Source organism: Babylonia areolata, chromosome 21 (assembly GCF_041734735.1).
Source record: "Babylonia areolata isolate BAREFJ2019XMU chromosome 21, ASM4173473v1, whole genome shotgun sequence".
NCBI lineage: Eukaryota > Metazoa > Mollusca > Gastropoda > Neogastropoda > Buccinidae > Babylonia > Babylonia areolata.
The window spans coordinates 58,028,162-58,042,599 of NC_134896.1; the positions used below are offsets into that span (position 1 = coordinate 58,028,162).

The 14,438-nt window shown below is 45.3% G+C and overlaps 1 protein-coding gene across 1 annotated transcript; it reads left to right on the forward strand.

Annotated features, from left to right (window-relative positions):
* Positions 1-6,069: 6,069 nt before the first annotated feature.
* LOC143296689 (uncharacterized) lies at positions 6,070-11,814 on the forward strand (the record flags this gene model as incomplete). The annotated part of the gene is made up of 4 exons (XM_076608721.1): positions 6,070-6,125; positions 9,891-10,020; positions 10,966-11,172; positions 11,614-11,814. Coding segments are annotated over exons 2-4 (499 nt in total), but the record flags the coding sequence as incomplete, so codon positions are not given.
* Positions 11,815-14,438: the final 2,624 nt, after the last annotated feature.

The following is a 14,438-nucleotide window of genomic DNA, read 5'->3' on the forward strand; positions in this document are numbered from 1 at the left end:
ACACAGTGGGTGAACACCGTATGTATATATGCAAATGTGCGCACTTATATTTGACTTTGTGATAGTTAAGACAGGGATGACGCGAAGAAATCATTAATTTTATACAGGCATAGTTTTAAAGCAAATTGCCATGTAAGACGATTTTTTTTTCAGTTCAGTACTAAGTTTCCGTGTGCATAACAGATAGAAACGTGGGGGCACATTTACAGCATGTGTTGACTGATCAATTGAATTAGAAATTTCAAGATTGGGTGCCAAGTGATATAAAACCTGTTTCTGGTGGTTAAGCTGATAATCGTGTTTGTAACTGATTTCTTATTTTGATTTTAAGGAAGACACTATTCTGTGTCTTTACGAACGCAGCAATTCGATGGGATGATTGTTTCTAGAGATGTGATTTGATATAAACATCGATAAACTGTAAGAGGACAAATGGCTGTGGTTGTCGGGAATGCCAACAAAAGGTTGGAGGCCAATGTTTCTTCTTTTTGTGTGATGAAGTGCATAATAGGGTAGTTTATTTCTGTGTGATGAAGTGCATAATAGGGTAGTTTATTTCTGTGTGATGAAGTGCATAATAGGGTAGTTTATTTCTGTGTGATGAAGTGCATAATAGGGTAGTTTATTTCTGTGTGATGAAGTGCATAATAGGGTAGCTTCTTTCTGTGTGATGAAGTGCATAATAGGGTAGCTTCTTTCTGTGTGATGAAGTGCATAATAGGGTAGCTTCTTTCTGTGTGATGAAGTGCATAATAGGATGTTTATTTCTGTGTGATGAAGTGCATAATAGGGTAGTTTATTTCTGTGTGATGAAGTGCATAATACGGTAGCTTATTTCTGTGTGATGAAGTGCATAATAGGGTAGCTTATTTCTGTGTGATGAAGTGCATAATAGGGTAGCTTCTTTCTGTGTGATGAAGTGCATAATAGGATGTTTATTTATGTTTGATGAAGTGCATAATAGGGTAGTTTATTTTTGTGTGATGAAGTGCATAATAGGATGTTTATTTATGTTTGATGAAGTGCATAATAGGGTAGTTTATTTTTGTGTGATGAAGTGCATAATAGGGTAGCTTCTTTCTGTGTGAAGTGCATAATAGGGTGTTTAATTTTGTTTGATGAAGTGCATAATAGGGTAGTTTATTTTTGTGTGATGAAGTGCATAATAGGGTAGTTTATTTTTGTGTGATGAAGTGCATAATAGGGTAGCTTCTTTTTGTGTGATGAAGTGCATAATAGGGTAGCTTCTTTTTGTGTGATGAAGTGCATAATAGGGTAGCTTCTTTCTGTGTGATGAAGTGCATAATAACTCACTTTTTCGGACTTCCACTTCCGTTGCTGCTGTTCTCACGAACAGCACTGTGGGCATCACTTTTGTTTGGGGCTATGTGATGGTTTGTATGACAGGACGTTGTGGTCAATATCATAACATCGTGAGCATCATTTTTGTTTAGGGCTATGTGATGGTTTGTATGACAAGATTTAGTGGTCAATATCATAATATCGTGGGCATCACTTTTGCTTGGGGCTATGTGATGGTTTGTATGACAAGACTTTGTGGTCAATATCATAACATCGTGAAGCATCACTTTTGTTTAGGGCTATGTGATGCTTTGTATGACAAGATTTAGTGGTCAATATCATAATATCGTGGGCATCACTTTTGCTTGGGGCTATGTGATGGTTTGTATGACAAGACTTAGTGGTCAATATCATAACAGCTGGGATTCCATTTGGTAGTTTGCTGTTGATGATGTGTTTATTGCTGTTATTGTTCATGTTGTTGTTGGAAATAGCTGATTTGACGTTGACTGCTTTGCAAATAGATTCTTGATAAGGCTCTCCCTAGAAAGGAGACCCTGTATAATGCGTTTCATTTGCACTACATTTGATATCAAAAGTAGGTGAGTTTTAGAGAACCCATTTATTGATAATGATGTAGTAATTGGAAAATCATTATATTTGTTGAAGAATCATAGTTGATTAGTGTGGATACATGACGCAGCTTTGTTGGAAGCATAATGTCAAGGTTCTCTGATCTCTGGAATGCTAACATAGAATATTTCATTGCATTATATTCGGCAATAAAAGTTAGACAGTAGGTTCTTTGACTGTCATTGATACTTTTGTGGCACTGCCTGTTGTTCTGAGTGTGTGATGCTGTCATTCACTGATCCAAGCAGACACGTTTTAGCTTTTAGTGAGGTCAAGTTTACTGCAAGATGAGATGTTACGTTTCTGCCTGCAAGTTAACACTTCACCATTGATGTCCACACAGTATGGATCACTTAACACAGATTTTCACGGAAACCGTGCCGTCGCTTTTAAGTATGTTTCGAGTTCACAAGAAATGTTGATACATGCATAAATAATTTCATCTGTGATGGGCAAATGTCTGTTGTTTCAATTTTTGCAGTTACTATTCAGATGTAGAAAACTAATAAATTCAGTTCTGTTGAGATGTGAAATAACTGAGCGGACGAACTTTGATTGTGATGTTTGTTTGTTTATCCCCCGTCCCCGAAGACGGAGAATGGCTGCCTACATGGCGGAGTAAAAACGGTCATGCACGTAAAAGCCCACTCGTGTTCATGTATACGAGTGGACGTGGGAGTTGCTGCCCACGAACGAAGAAGAAGAAGAAGAAGAGTTTATTTATTCTTTGCCATGTCCTGTGCTGATGTCGAGGAGAACTGCAGGAAGCCCATGTCTGTGAGGCACTGTCTGTGTGGCACTGTCTGTGTGGCACTGTCTGTGTGGCACTGTCACTGTCTGTGTGGCACTGTCTGTGTGGCACTGTCACTGTCTGTGTGGCACTGTCTGTGTGGCACTGTCTGTGTGGCACTGTCACTGTCTGTGTGGCACTGTCTGTGTGGCACTGTCTCTGTCTGTGTGGCACTGTCTGTGTGGCACTGTCTGTGAGGCACTGTCTGTGTGGCACTGTCTGTGTGACACTGTCTGTGAGTCACTGTCTGTGTGACACTGTCTGTGAGGCACTGTCTGTGTGGCACTGTCTGTGTGGCACTGTCTCTGTCTGTGAGGCACTGTCTGTGTGGCACTGTCTGTGTGGCACTGTCTGTGTGGCACTGTCTCTGTCTGTGAGGCACTGTCTGTGTGGCACTGTCTGTGAGGCACTGTCTGTGTGGCACTGTCTGTGTGGCACTGTCTGTGAGGCACTGTCTGTGTGGCACTGTCTCTGTCTGTGTGGCACTGTCTGTGTGGCACTGTCTGTGTGGCACTGTCTGTGAGGCACTGTCTGTGTGGCACTGTCTGTGAGGCACTGTCTGTGTGGCACTGTCTCTGTCTGTGTGGCACTGTCTGTGAGGCACTGTCTGTGTGACACTGTCTGTGAGGCACTGTCTGTGAGGCACTGTCTGTGTGGCACTGTCTGTGAGGCACTGTGTGTGTGGCACTGTCTGTGTGGCACTGTCTGTGTGGCACTGTCACTGTCTGTGTGGCACTGTGTGTGTGGCACTGTCTGTGAGGCACTGTGTGTGTGGCACTGTCTGTGTGGCACTGTCTGTGTGGCACTGTCACTGTCTGTGTGGCACTGTCTGTGTGGCACTGTCTGTGTGGCACTGTCTGTGTGGCACTGTCTGTGTGGCACTGTCTGTGTGGCACTGTCTGTGTGGCACTGTGTGGCACTGTCTGTGTGGCACTGTCTCGTGGTGAAGCTGAAGACACTTCCGTGTTTGCTCTTTCTTCAACCTTAGTCACTTCGCCTTAAATGACACTACTTCGGGACACTGGACATCTTCAAGAACAACTAAAACCAACAGATTGTCTGTCAACACCAACAGATTGTCTGTCAACACTGTTAACACCAACAGATTGTCAGTCAACACCAACAAATTGTCAGACAATACTGTTAACACCAACAGATTGTCAGTCAACACTGTAACACCAACAGATTGTCAGTCAACACTGTAACACCAACAGATTGTCAGTCAACACTGTCAACACCAACAGATTGTCAGTCAACACTGTCAACACCAACAGATTGTCAGTCAACACTGTCAACACCAACAGACTGCCAGTCAACACTGTCAACACCAACAGACTGCCAGTCAACACACACACACACACGCGCGCGCGCACGCACACACACACACACACACACACACACACACACACACAGGGAAGAGTGAGAGAAAGAGAGAATGACTGAGACACCGTGAAGGGAGACAGAGACAGGAACAGAGACAGAGACCGACACAATAGCTGAACGAGCATAAGTCGGAGTGTATTGAAACAGACACGAGAAACCGGATCTTCGTTTTTTGTCGTGCGAGGCACACAGCGCAATGAATGAGCTTTAGAAACTCGGCCTTCAGCACTGCCGGGGATAACAAAGATTAGAAAAAAACAAAAAAAACCTCCTTGCAAACTCAGTGCCCGCACGCACGCACACACACAAGCACAAGAGGCATGGATCAATTTGCAATCTCACAGACATAAAAGCCACAAACAAACAGACACAGACACACCACTACACATAAAAGCGCTTGAGTCCCAACACATTATTTCACTTACACACACACATGCACAACACACTGAGAGGTCTCACTGCTGACAGAATTTACAACACGCAACAGACTTCACAACTTGACGTCAACATCATTTCCTTCAGTTAAGGTCCACTCCTAATTTGCTGAAAGTAAAGTGGTCACTACCCCAGAGTTTGGAGCCATCGGTCAGTCAACAGGGCGTTGATCTACATAGATCAGTGAAAGACACACAGATAGATGGGCGGAAAACCACACGCTGTCCTGGACAGGCACAACATGCAATACAGACACAGATCACAATACATCTGAAAGGATAGGGACAGACTGATCTAACAAGCTTTGTCTTTCATGTGTCGCATCCTTTACGCTCTCTCTCTGTGTGTGTGTGTGTGTGTGTGTGTGTGTGTGTGTGTGAGAGAGAGAGAGAGGGAGTGTGTCTGTGTGTGTGAGAGAGACAGAGGGAGTGTGTGTGTGTGTGTGTGTGTGTGTGTGTGTGTGTGTGTGTGTGTGTGTGTTTGTGTGTGTGTGTGTGTGTGTGTGTGTGTTTGTGTGTGTGTGTGTGAGAGAGAGAGAGAGAGAGAGAGAGAGAGAGAGAGAGAGAGAGAAAGAGAGGGAGTGTGTCTGTGTGTGTGTGAGAGAGAGACAGAGGGAGTGTGTGTGTGTGTGTGTGTGTGTGTGTGTAGTTCACCTACATGATTAGGCATCTCTCGAAGTTCCCTTTCCAAATCGACCCTGCAGTTCGTGAAAACAACAGTGAGTGGAGGACTCCTTCACAGGCTGAGCATGCGATACAAACAGACCAGATTTAAACCTCAGATGACAGAAGACTGGGGCTGACTGGTCTGACAAGATTTTTCTGTTCGGTGTGTCACGTCCTTTACCTAGCTAATATGGCTGGGTGGGCGGGTGAGTTGCTGGGTGTTGAGGGTGTGTGTTGTGGATGTGCGCGCTGGCGCTGTGTGTGTGTGTGTGTGTGTGTGTGTGCTTCATTTTTAAGCTTATCTCGGAACGTTCATATGCATTTCCTTCTCAGTGAGAAAGAAGAACACGAAATGTTTATGAACTGATGTCCGACCCTGCAGTTCGTGAAGACGACAGTGGCAGTGCTGTAACTGGGAAGACTGACCCACTCCAGTCATTGTCCGTCATCACACACACCGTTCACCCATTGTACACACTTGCACTCCAGCACACTCATATTCACATGCACTCTCAAGTGACGATAACTGTTGACATTTGTGTGGCAGGGAGAGGAGAGTGATCCAGTGGTCTCTAACTGCCTGTCTGTCTACATATCTGTCTGTCTGTATCTCTGTCAGTGTGTCTGTTTTTCTTTCTCACAGATACACCATCCATACATCCATGCCATATGGAACATGTATCATTATGTAAACGCGTGTTTACATGCACGATATGACCCGCACACTACCCACGTGTCTCTCTTGCTGGGCAAACTGTTGAAGGCTTCGTCTGAACACACGTTCGGCTGTTGCAACTTCCTTGTCGTGTTCATTTACCAAGGCCCCGGCTTTCTTGTCACTTCAGTAGCTGGCTGACAGTGCGGGTGTGCACAGTGCGGGTGTGTTTGTGTCATCTGTGTAGGCAGTGTTAGTGTGTGTATGTGTCATCTGGGTAGACAGTACAAGTGTGTCTGTTACAATCTATATAGACAGTGTTAATGTGGCTGTGTCATCTGGGTAGACAGTGTTGGTGTGTCTGTGTCATCTGGGTAGACAGTGTTAGTGTGTCTGTGTCATCTGGGTAGACAGTGTTAATGTGTCTGTGTCATCTGGGTAGACAGTGTTAATGTGTCTGTGTCATCTGGGTAGACAGTGTTAATGTGTCTGTGTCATCTGGGTAGACAGTGTTAGTGTGGCTGTGTCATCTGCTTAGGCAGTGTTACTGTGTCTGTGTCATCTGGGTAGACAGTGTTAATGTGGCTGTGTCATCTGGTTAGTGTTAGTGTGGCTGTGTCATCTGCTTAGGCAGTGTTACTGTGTCTGTGTCATCTGGGTAGACAGTGTTAATGTGTCTGTGTCATCTGGGTAGACAGTGTTAATGTGTCTGTGTCATCTGGGTAGACAGTGTTAATGTGTCTGTGTCATCTGGGTAGACAGTGTTAATGTGTCTGTGTCATCTGGTTAGTGTTAGTGTGTCTGTGTCATCTGCTTAGGCAGTGTTACTGTGTCTGTGTCATCTGGTTAGTGTTACTGTGTCTGTGTCATCTGCTTAGGCAGTGTTACTGTGTCTGTGTCATCTGGTTAGTGTTACTGTGTCTGTGTCATCTGCTTAGGCAGTGTTACTGTGTCTGTGTCATCTGCTTAGGCAGTGTTACTGTGTCTGTGTCATCTGGTTAGTGTTAGTGTGTCTGTGTCATCTGCTTAGGCAGTGTTACTGTGTCTGTGTCATCTGCTTAGGCAGTGTTACTGTGTCTGTGTCATCTGGTTAGTGTTAGTGTGTCTGTGTCATCTGCTTAGGCAGTGTTACTGTGTCTGTGTCATCTGGTTAGTGTTACTGTGTCTGTGTCATCTGCTTAGACAGTGTTACTGTGTCTGTGTCATCTGCTTAGGCAGTGTTACTGTGTCTGTGTCATCTGCTTAGGCAGTGTTACTGTGTCTGTGTCATCTGGTTAGACAGTGTTACTGTGTCTGTGTCATCTGCTTAGACAGTGTTACCGACCAGCACCACCCGCCCCACCAGACATCCCGCCACCTACCAAGCTCCTCGACATCAACACCAACCCTCCCAACAAGACCGAGATCGTCAAGGCCATCAAGTCCCTCAAGTCAGGAAAGGCAGCTGGCCCAGATGGAATTCCACCTGAAGCTCTGAAGGCCGACATCCAGACTTCAACTGAGATGCTGCACCCTCTCCTTTGCAAGATCTGGGAACAGGAGCGAGTGCCAAAAGACTGGAAAAGAGGACATCTTGTAAAGCTGCCAAAGAAAGGGGACCTTTCATCCTGCAACAGCTGGCGGGGAATCATGCTGTTGTCTATTCCGGGCAAGGTACTGAGCAGAATCATCCTTGAGAGACTGAAGAACGCTTTGGACAAGACACTTCGGGACGAACAAGCAGGCTTCCGACAAGATCGCTCGTGCACGGATCACATCGCAACCATGCGCATCATCATCGAGCAGTCCCTGGAGTGGCAGACCCCCCTGTACACAGTCTTCGTCGACTTTCAAAAAGCTTTTGACAGTGTCGACCGAGATGTCATCTGGAGACTGATGTACCACTATGGATTTCCACCAAAGTTTGTAACCATCATCCAACAAATGTACGAAGACGCCACCTGTCAAGTGATCCACGATGGGAAACTGACGGAACCTTTCAGTGTGCAAACCGGCGTCCGTCAGGGTTGTTTGCTCTCACCGACCATTTTCCTGATGGTGGTTGACTGGGTCATGAGGCAGTCTACAGCTGATCGGAGGACAGGCATCCAGTGGACTTTCACTAAACAGCTGGAGGACCTAGACTTCGCAGATGACATAAGTCTTCTCTCCCACAGGCAGCAAGATGCGCAGGAGAAACTATGTCGTGTGGCAGAAGAAGCTGAGAAGACTGGACTCCAAATCAACATTGGGAAAACAGAGGTCATGAGGGTCAACAACAAGAAGCAAGATCCAGTGCAACTACACCAAGAGAACATCAAGGAGGTTGACAAGTTTGTCTACTTAGGCAGTGTTGTCAGCAAAGACGGGGGAACGGACGAAGACATCAAGAGCCGTATCAACAAAGCAAGACACGCCTTCAACACCCTTCGACCAATCTGGAGATCGACAGCCCTCTCAATCTGCAACAAGATCCGGATTTTTAACACCAACGTGAAGTCGGTTCTACTCTATGGCTCAGAGACGTGGAGAGTGACAAAGACCAGCACCCACAAGCTTCAGACATTCACCAACAGATGTCTAAGAAACATCCTGAACATCAGATGGCCAGAGGTTGTCTCCAATGAAGAACTTTGGAACATGACAAAACAGGCCCCACTGGAGACGGAAATCAAGAAACGGAAATGGGGATGGATAGGCCATACACTACGCAAGCCTGCAACAAACATCACAAGACAGGCTCTTGATTGGAACCCACAGGGGAAAAGGAAAGTTGGCCGTCCGAAGCAGAACTGGCGGAGAAGCATTGAGGCAGAGACAAGGGCGGCCGGAATGACGTGGGCCGAACTGAAGAGGACCAGCCAGAGCCGGGTGCGTTGGAGGAGTGTTGTTGCGGCCCTATGTTCCCCACGGAATCAAGAGGAATAAGTCAAGTCAAGTCACTGTGTCTGTGTCATCTGGTTAGTGTTAGTGTGTCTGTGTCATCTGGTTAGGCAGTGTTACTGTGTCTGTGTCATCTGGTTAGTGTTAGTGTGTCTGTGTCATCTGGTTAGGCAGTGTTACTGTGTCTGTGTCATCTGCTTAGGCAGTGTTACTGTGTCTGTGTCATCTGGTTAGTGTTAGTGTGTCTGTGTCATCTGGGTGGACAGTGTTAGTGTGGCTGTGTCATCTGCTTAGGCAGTGTTAGTGTGTCTGTGTCATCTGGGTAGGCACTTGTGTCATCAGGTTAGGCAGAGTTAGTGTGTCTGTGTCATCTGGGTAGACAGTGTTAGTATGTCTGTGTCATCTGGGTAGACAGTGTTAGTGTGTCTGTGTCATCTGGGTAGACAGTGTTAGTGTGTCTGTGTCATCTGGGTAGACAGTGTTAGTATGTCTGTGTCATCTGGGTAGACAGTGTTAGTGTGGATGTGTCATCTGGGTAGACAGTGTTAGTGTGTGTGTGTCATCTGGGTAGACAGTGTTAGTGTCTGTGTCATCTGCTTAGACAGTGGACAGCGTTAGTGTCTGTGTCATCTGGGTAGACAGTGTTAGTGTCTGTGTCATCTGGGTAGACAGCGTTAGTGTCTGTGTCATCTGGGTAGACAGTGTTAGTGTGTCTGTGTCATCTGGGTGGACAGCGTTAGTGTCTGTGTCATCTGGGTAGAAAGTGTTAGTGTCTGTGTCATCTGGGTAGACAGTATCTGTGTGTCTGTGTCATCTGGGTGGACAGTGTTAGTGTGTCTGTGTCATCTGGGTAGACAGTGTTAGTGTCTGTGTCATCTGGGTAGAAAGTGTTAGTGTGGCTGCCATCTGGTTAGACATTGTCAGTGTCGTCTGAGTAGACAGTGCTAGTGTGTCCATGTCATTTGGGTGAGACAGTGTTAGTTTGTCTGTATCATTTTGATGGACTGTGTAAGAATAAACTGTCATTTTAGGTAGACGCTCTCAGGCAATCCAGTTTCATTTGGGTAGACAGTGTTAGACGTTGGTTTCATTTGGTTGGATGGTGTTAGATATTCGTGACATTTGGGTAGGGAGTGTTCAGTGTTGTTATCATATGTGTTGTCAGGGTGATGTAAACCACGATGTTTACAGCTGAGTGGTGTGGATGTCTGCTGTGACCATGGACCACACAGGTGTAGGCGTTGTCTGTCTGTGGCTTAGTGCGGCCATGTGTGTCGTCCATGGACAGTATTATGGTAAGTAAATCAGTTTATACATGTTTTATTTTTGTGTGTGTAACGAGTATTACTTTCTTTTTGGGGATTTGACGTTCCAAAATTTATTAATCAAAACCTTATTCACTGCGTTTGGTAAGTTCCACTCTGTTACTTGAGCCTGCCAGCCTGTTTGTCTGTCCTATAGAAATGTATGTCTGTCTGTCTCTGTCAAACTAGTAAATCATATGTATTTGTATGTGATGTATATAGATATAGAGATAAACAGACATGACATGTGTCTGGTTCCTACATGGCGTCCTTAATGGAAACAAAGTTCAGATCGGCACACAGGTGGTGTGCGTGCGTGCGTGCGTGCGGGTGTGTGTGTGTTTGTTTGTTTGTGTGTGTGTGTGTGTGTGTGTGTGTGTGTGTGTGTGTGTGTGTGTGTGTTTGTGTGTGTGTGTGTGTGTGTGTGTGTGTGTGAAGGAAGTGTTTTGTTTGTATGAGCATACATCAGTGTGTGTGTGTGTGTGTGTGTGTGTGTGTGTGTGTGCAGTGCAGCGATGTTAGTCCCTACCTCATGAGTGCATGGGTTGCCTTTCGACTGTGTGTCTGTTTTGACCATAAAGGAGCTGTTTGGTGGTGCAATGTTGTGTTTTGTTTTGCTCATCTGTGTGCAGTTTGGTTGTCGTTGTATGGAGCGTGTGTATGTCGGGTTGTCGGTGTGTTTGAAGTGTCGACAGTTTTTATTTGTGCAGTTTGTTATTGGTCATACATTTTATTCATCTGTTTATTCTATTCATCATCATCTTTTCTCTTTTTTCATATATGTCATGGGGATGTGTTTCTGGGGTGAATGTTTGATGGGAACGGCTTTTGTCATATATTGCTACAGGGTGTTGTATTTGTCCATCTCTCTCTCTCTCTCTCTCTCTCTCTCTCTCTCTGTGTGTGTGTGTGTGTGTGTGTGTGTGTGTGTTACAGTCAACGTGGCACTAAGCAAGACATACCATCAGAGCAGCAGGCATGGGGGCCAAGGACCCTCCAGCATGGCAGCCAATGGTGACACGAGCGGGGAGTATCCCGCCAACTGTATCCACACTGACTTATATGACTACAACCCGTGGTGGCAGGTGGACCTGGGCAGGACGTACCCCGTGTACAACATATACATCTGGGCACGTTCTCGACGTGAGTGGAGTGTGTGAGAATCCCATAACATAGGACAGGAGAGACATACAGTGTTTTTTACTGAACTCCATGTCCTCTATAACCTACGTTCCTTCAGACTCCCCTCCCTCTCCCCCTTTGTGTGTGTGTGTGTGTGTGTGTGTGCGTTGCGCTCTCTGTGCTGTATATTTGTAGGTGAGTGTGTACACGTGTTTTATGTTTTAAAACCCAATGCGTGCCATAGAACGTATCGCTTACGTGCATAGTGACGTCACAAAGACGTCATAAAAAAAATGGAAGGCTGAAAATTTATCAAGAGTGGTATATCTAAAGACCATTTCCTTAGTTTTAGGCTTATTGTTTTGAATATTGTTTTATATCTTGAAACACCACTTTCTGCTGTTTCATTCCCTGGCACTGAAGGATTTGTTAAACTGAATTAAATGTCTTATGTATGCACAGTTGAATACAGGCTGTACTCCAACATCAGTGTGGACGGCCAGTGGTGTGCATCAATAACTTCCTTCCCCACCAACACCAGGAAGAAGGAAGTGACGTGTCCTACCATCATGTATGGACAGACAGTCCGTGTCACCAGACTTACCTATACCGGGAACCTCACGGACGGTTACACACTGAATCTGTGTGAAGTGCAAATTTGGGGTGTGTAAAATATGTGTACATAAACTATACCTTTGCTTTTTTGTATGTCTGTCTGCACCCCTCTTCCCTCTATCTCTATATGTGTCTGTCTGTCTGTCTGCACCCCTCTTCCCTCTATCTCTATATGTGTCTGTCTGTCTGTATCCCCCTTCCCTCTATCTCTATATGTGTCTGTCTGTCTGTCTGTCTGCACCCCCTTCCCTCTATCTCTATATGTGTCTGTCTGTCTGTCTGTCTGCACCCCCTCCTCTATCTCTATATGTGTCTGTCTGTCTGTCTGCACCCCCTTCCCTCTATCTCTATATGTGTCTGTCTGTCTGCACCCCCCTCCCTCTATCTCTATATGTGTCTGTCTGTCTGCACCCCCCTTCCCTCTATCTCTATATGTGTCTGTCTGTCTGCACCCCCTTCCCTCTATCTCTATGTGTGTGTGTCTGTCTTTCACACACAAACACACACACACGCACACGCACACGCACAATTATGTATATTTTTGTTTAGATAATCTGTGCAAAGTGTAAATTTCGGGAAGGGAGGGGAGGGGGGTAAGAAAAGTGTACATTGATTCTACGTTTACCTGTCAGTCTGTTTGTCAATCTGTCTGTCTGTTTGCTTCAGTGTCTTTTTGTTTCTCAGGGGCATGAATCACGGTACGGGTAACCTGGTATATTCAATATTTACTTGAAGAAGTATGACAGTTGGAGCGTGAACTGACCTATCTCTTCATTTATTCATCGTCTATTTATTATTTATATTCGTCCAGTCAGTTATTTCAATTATTTTTCTTTTTCTTTTACTTTCATCTTCACCTTTTCAAAAACCTACATACGTACTAAATTTCTTTGTTAACAGCAACAGCTTCCGTTTTTTTTCCTCATGCTTGCATACCAGTTCAGCATTGGTAATCATTGTCTGGCCATGTTCATTCATCATTTGGGCAAAGTGCCAGAAATTGGTCGTGCGTGCATGAATGCGCGTGTAGCACTTGTTAATTGGTCATTTGGGTAGATGTGATCGGTGTTTATTTATTTTTTCGGTTCCGGTTGACTGGTTCGTCTGTAAATTTTGGTTGGCATTTTACCAGCTTGTAAACACACACACACACACACACATGCTGAACCATACAAAAAGAGGGGGCAGACAGACCAGGAAAAAGAAAGAGAGACAGACAGAGTTAAAGAAGGAAAGACGTGACCTGCCTGCTACTTTGGCGAAGTGGTTAGCGTTGTGAACTGACGGCTGGGATGACGTCACTTCGAATCCCTTCAGAAGGAAACATCACCGTGGGATTTTTCGACACATAGTCAGTTCCTACCCAGTGCTGTATGTACTTTGGGCTCGAATGGGAAGACTGGGACAACACAGAGATGCACGAGTGTTTTTGTCATGGCAGGTCCATGTGGGAGACTGACGTGATGCTCATCCAGTCTGACTCCATAACCAAGTTATCATTGTCTCGGGTAATTCGCTTTGTGGGTATTTACGGAAGACTGCTGGAATGACTCAGAAACAGTATAATGTCTTTATTTTTATTTTACTGCGTCACATTTGTGCTGTAGTTTTTCCGCCTTTCAGGTAGGTTAAAAAATATATTTGATATATTTCAATATGCATATCAATGGGTGGGTAAATGAAATGAAATGAAATTATGGTGCTTAGAGCCTTGCCGACCGCTAAGGCCATCTCAAGGCTATCGCCGCGTCAATTACTACTACAAGGATAAAAAAAACAACCAACCAATTAAAACGAGTCACCACTTCAAACTTTCCACTCCAAAGTTAAAAAAAAATTTCCATATTTTAAAACCTTCAAATCTGGTTAAAAAGGTTCACTTCTTTTAAGAAGTCCATCAGCGCCCAGGGAGGGACATCACGAAACAAAGTCTTCAAAGAAACCGCCGTGTAATGTCTGCGTCTAACGTCATGCAGATCCCAACAGTCAAGGAGCACGTGTTTCACGGTGAGAGGCTCGTCACAGGGAATGCATCGAGGGGCCTCCTCCCCCTTCAACAAGTAAGAATGAGTAAAAAAAGTGTGCCCCGTACGCAGTCTGCACAGCACAGACTCCTCCTTTCTGTTCTTCACCCCCGAAGGGAGGGTCTCTTTTAGGTCCGGACGGATCTGGAAGAGCTTGTTGTCCGTCTGGGTGTTCCACTCCTCTTGCCATAGATCCTTAGCGTAGGTGTTGACCTTCCGCTTCATGTCTGTATATGGCACAAAGGATCTGGACAATTCTTTCTTTACAGCGTTCCTGGCCAGCAGGTCCGCCCTTTCGTTACCACGAATGCCAACATGTCCGGGAACCCAGGCCAACACAATCTCGTATCCTTTCTTCGTTGCGAGAGTAAAAGTTTCATAAAATTCCAGCAGTTTGGGATGAGTGATATTCCTGCAGGCGATCGCCTCCAGGGCTGACAAAGAGTCGGAAAAGATCATGAATCTCTTCTGTTTCGAAGAGAGAACCATTTTTAACCCCAGAACCAGTGCGGTCAGTTCCGCGGTGTACACCGAGCTGTCAGACAGGATGTGTTCCGTTGAGGGCCGGTCAGGAAAGGCGGGACAGAACGCAGATGCGGCAACTCCGTCCTCTGACTTGGAACCGTCAGTGAAGATGCTTTGAAAAGT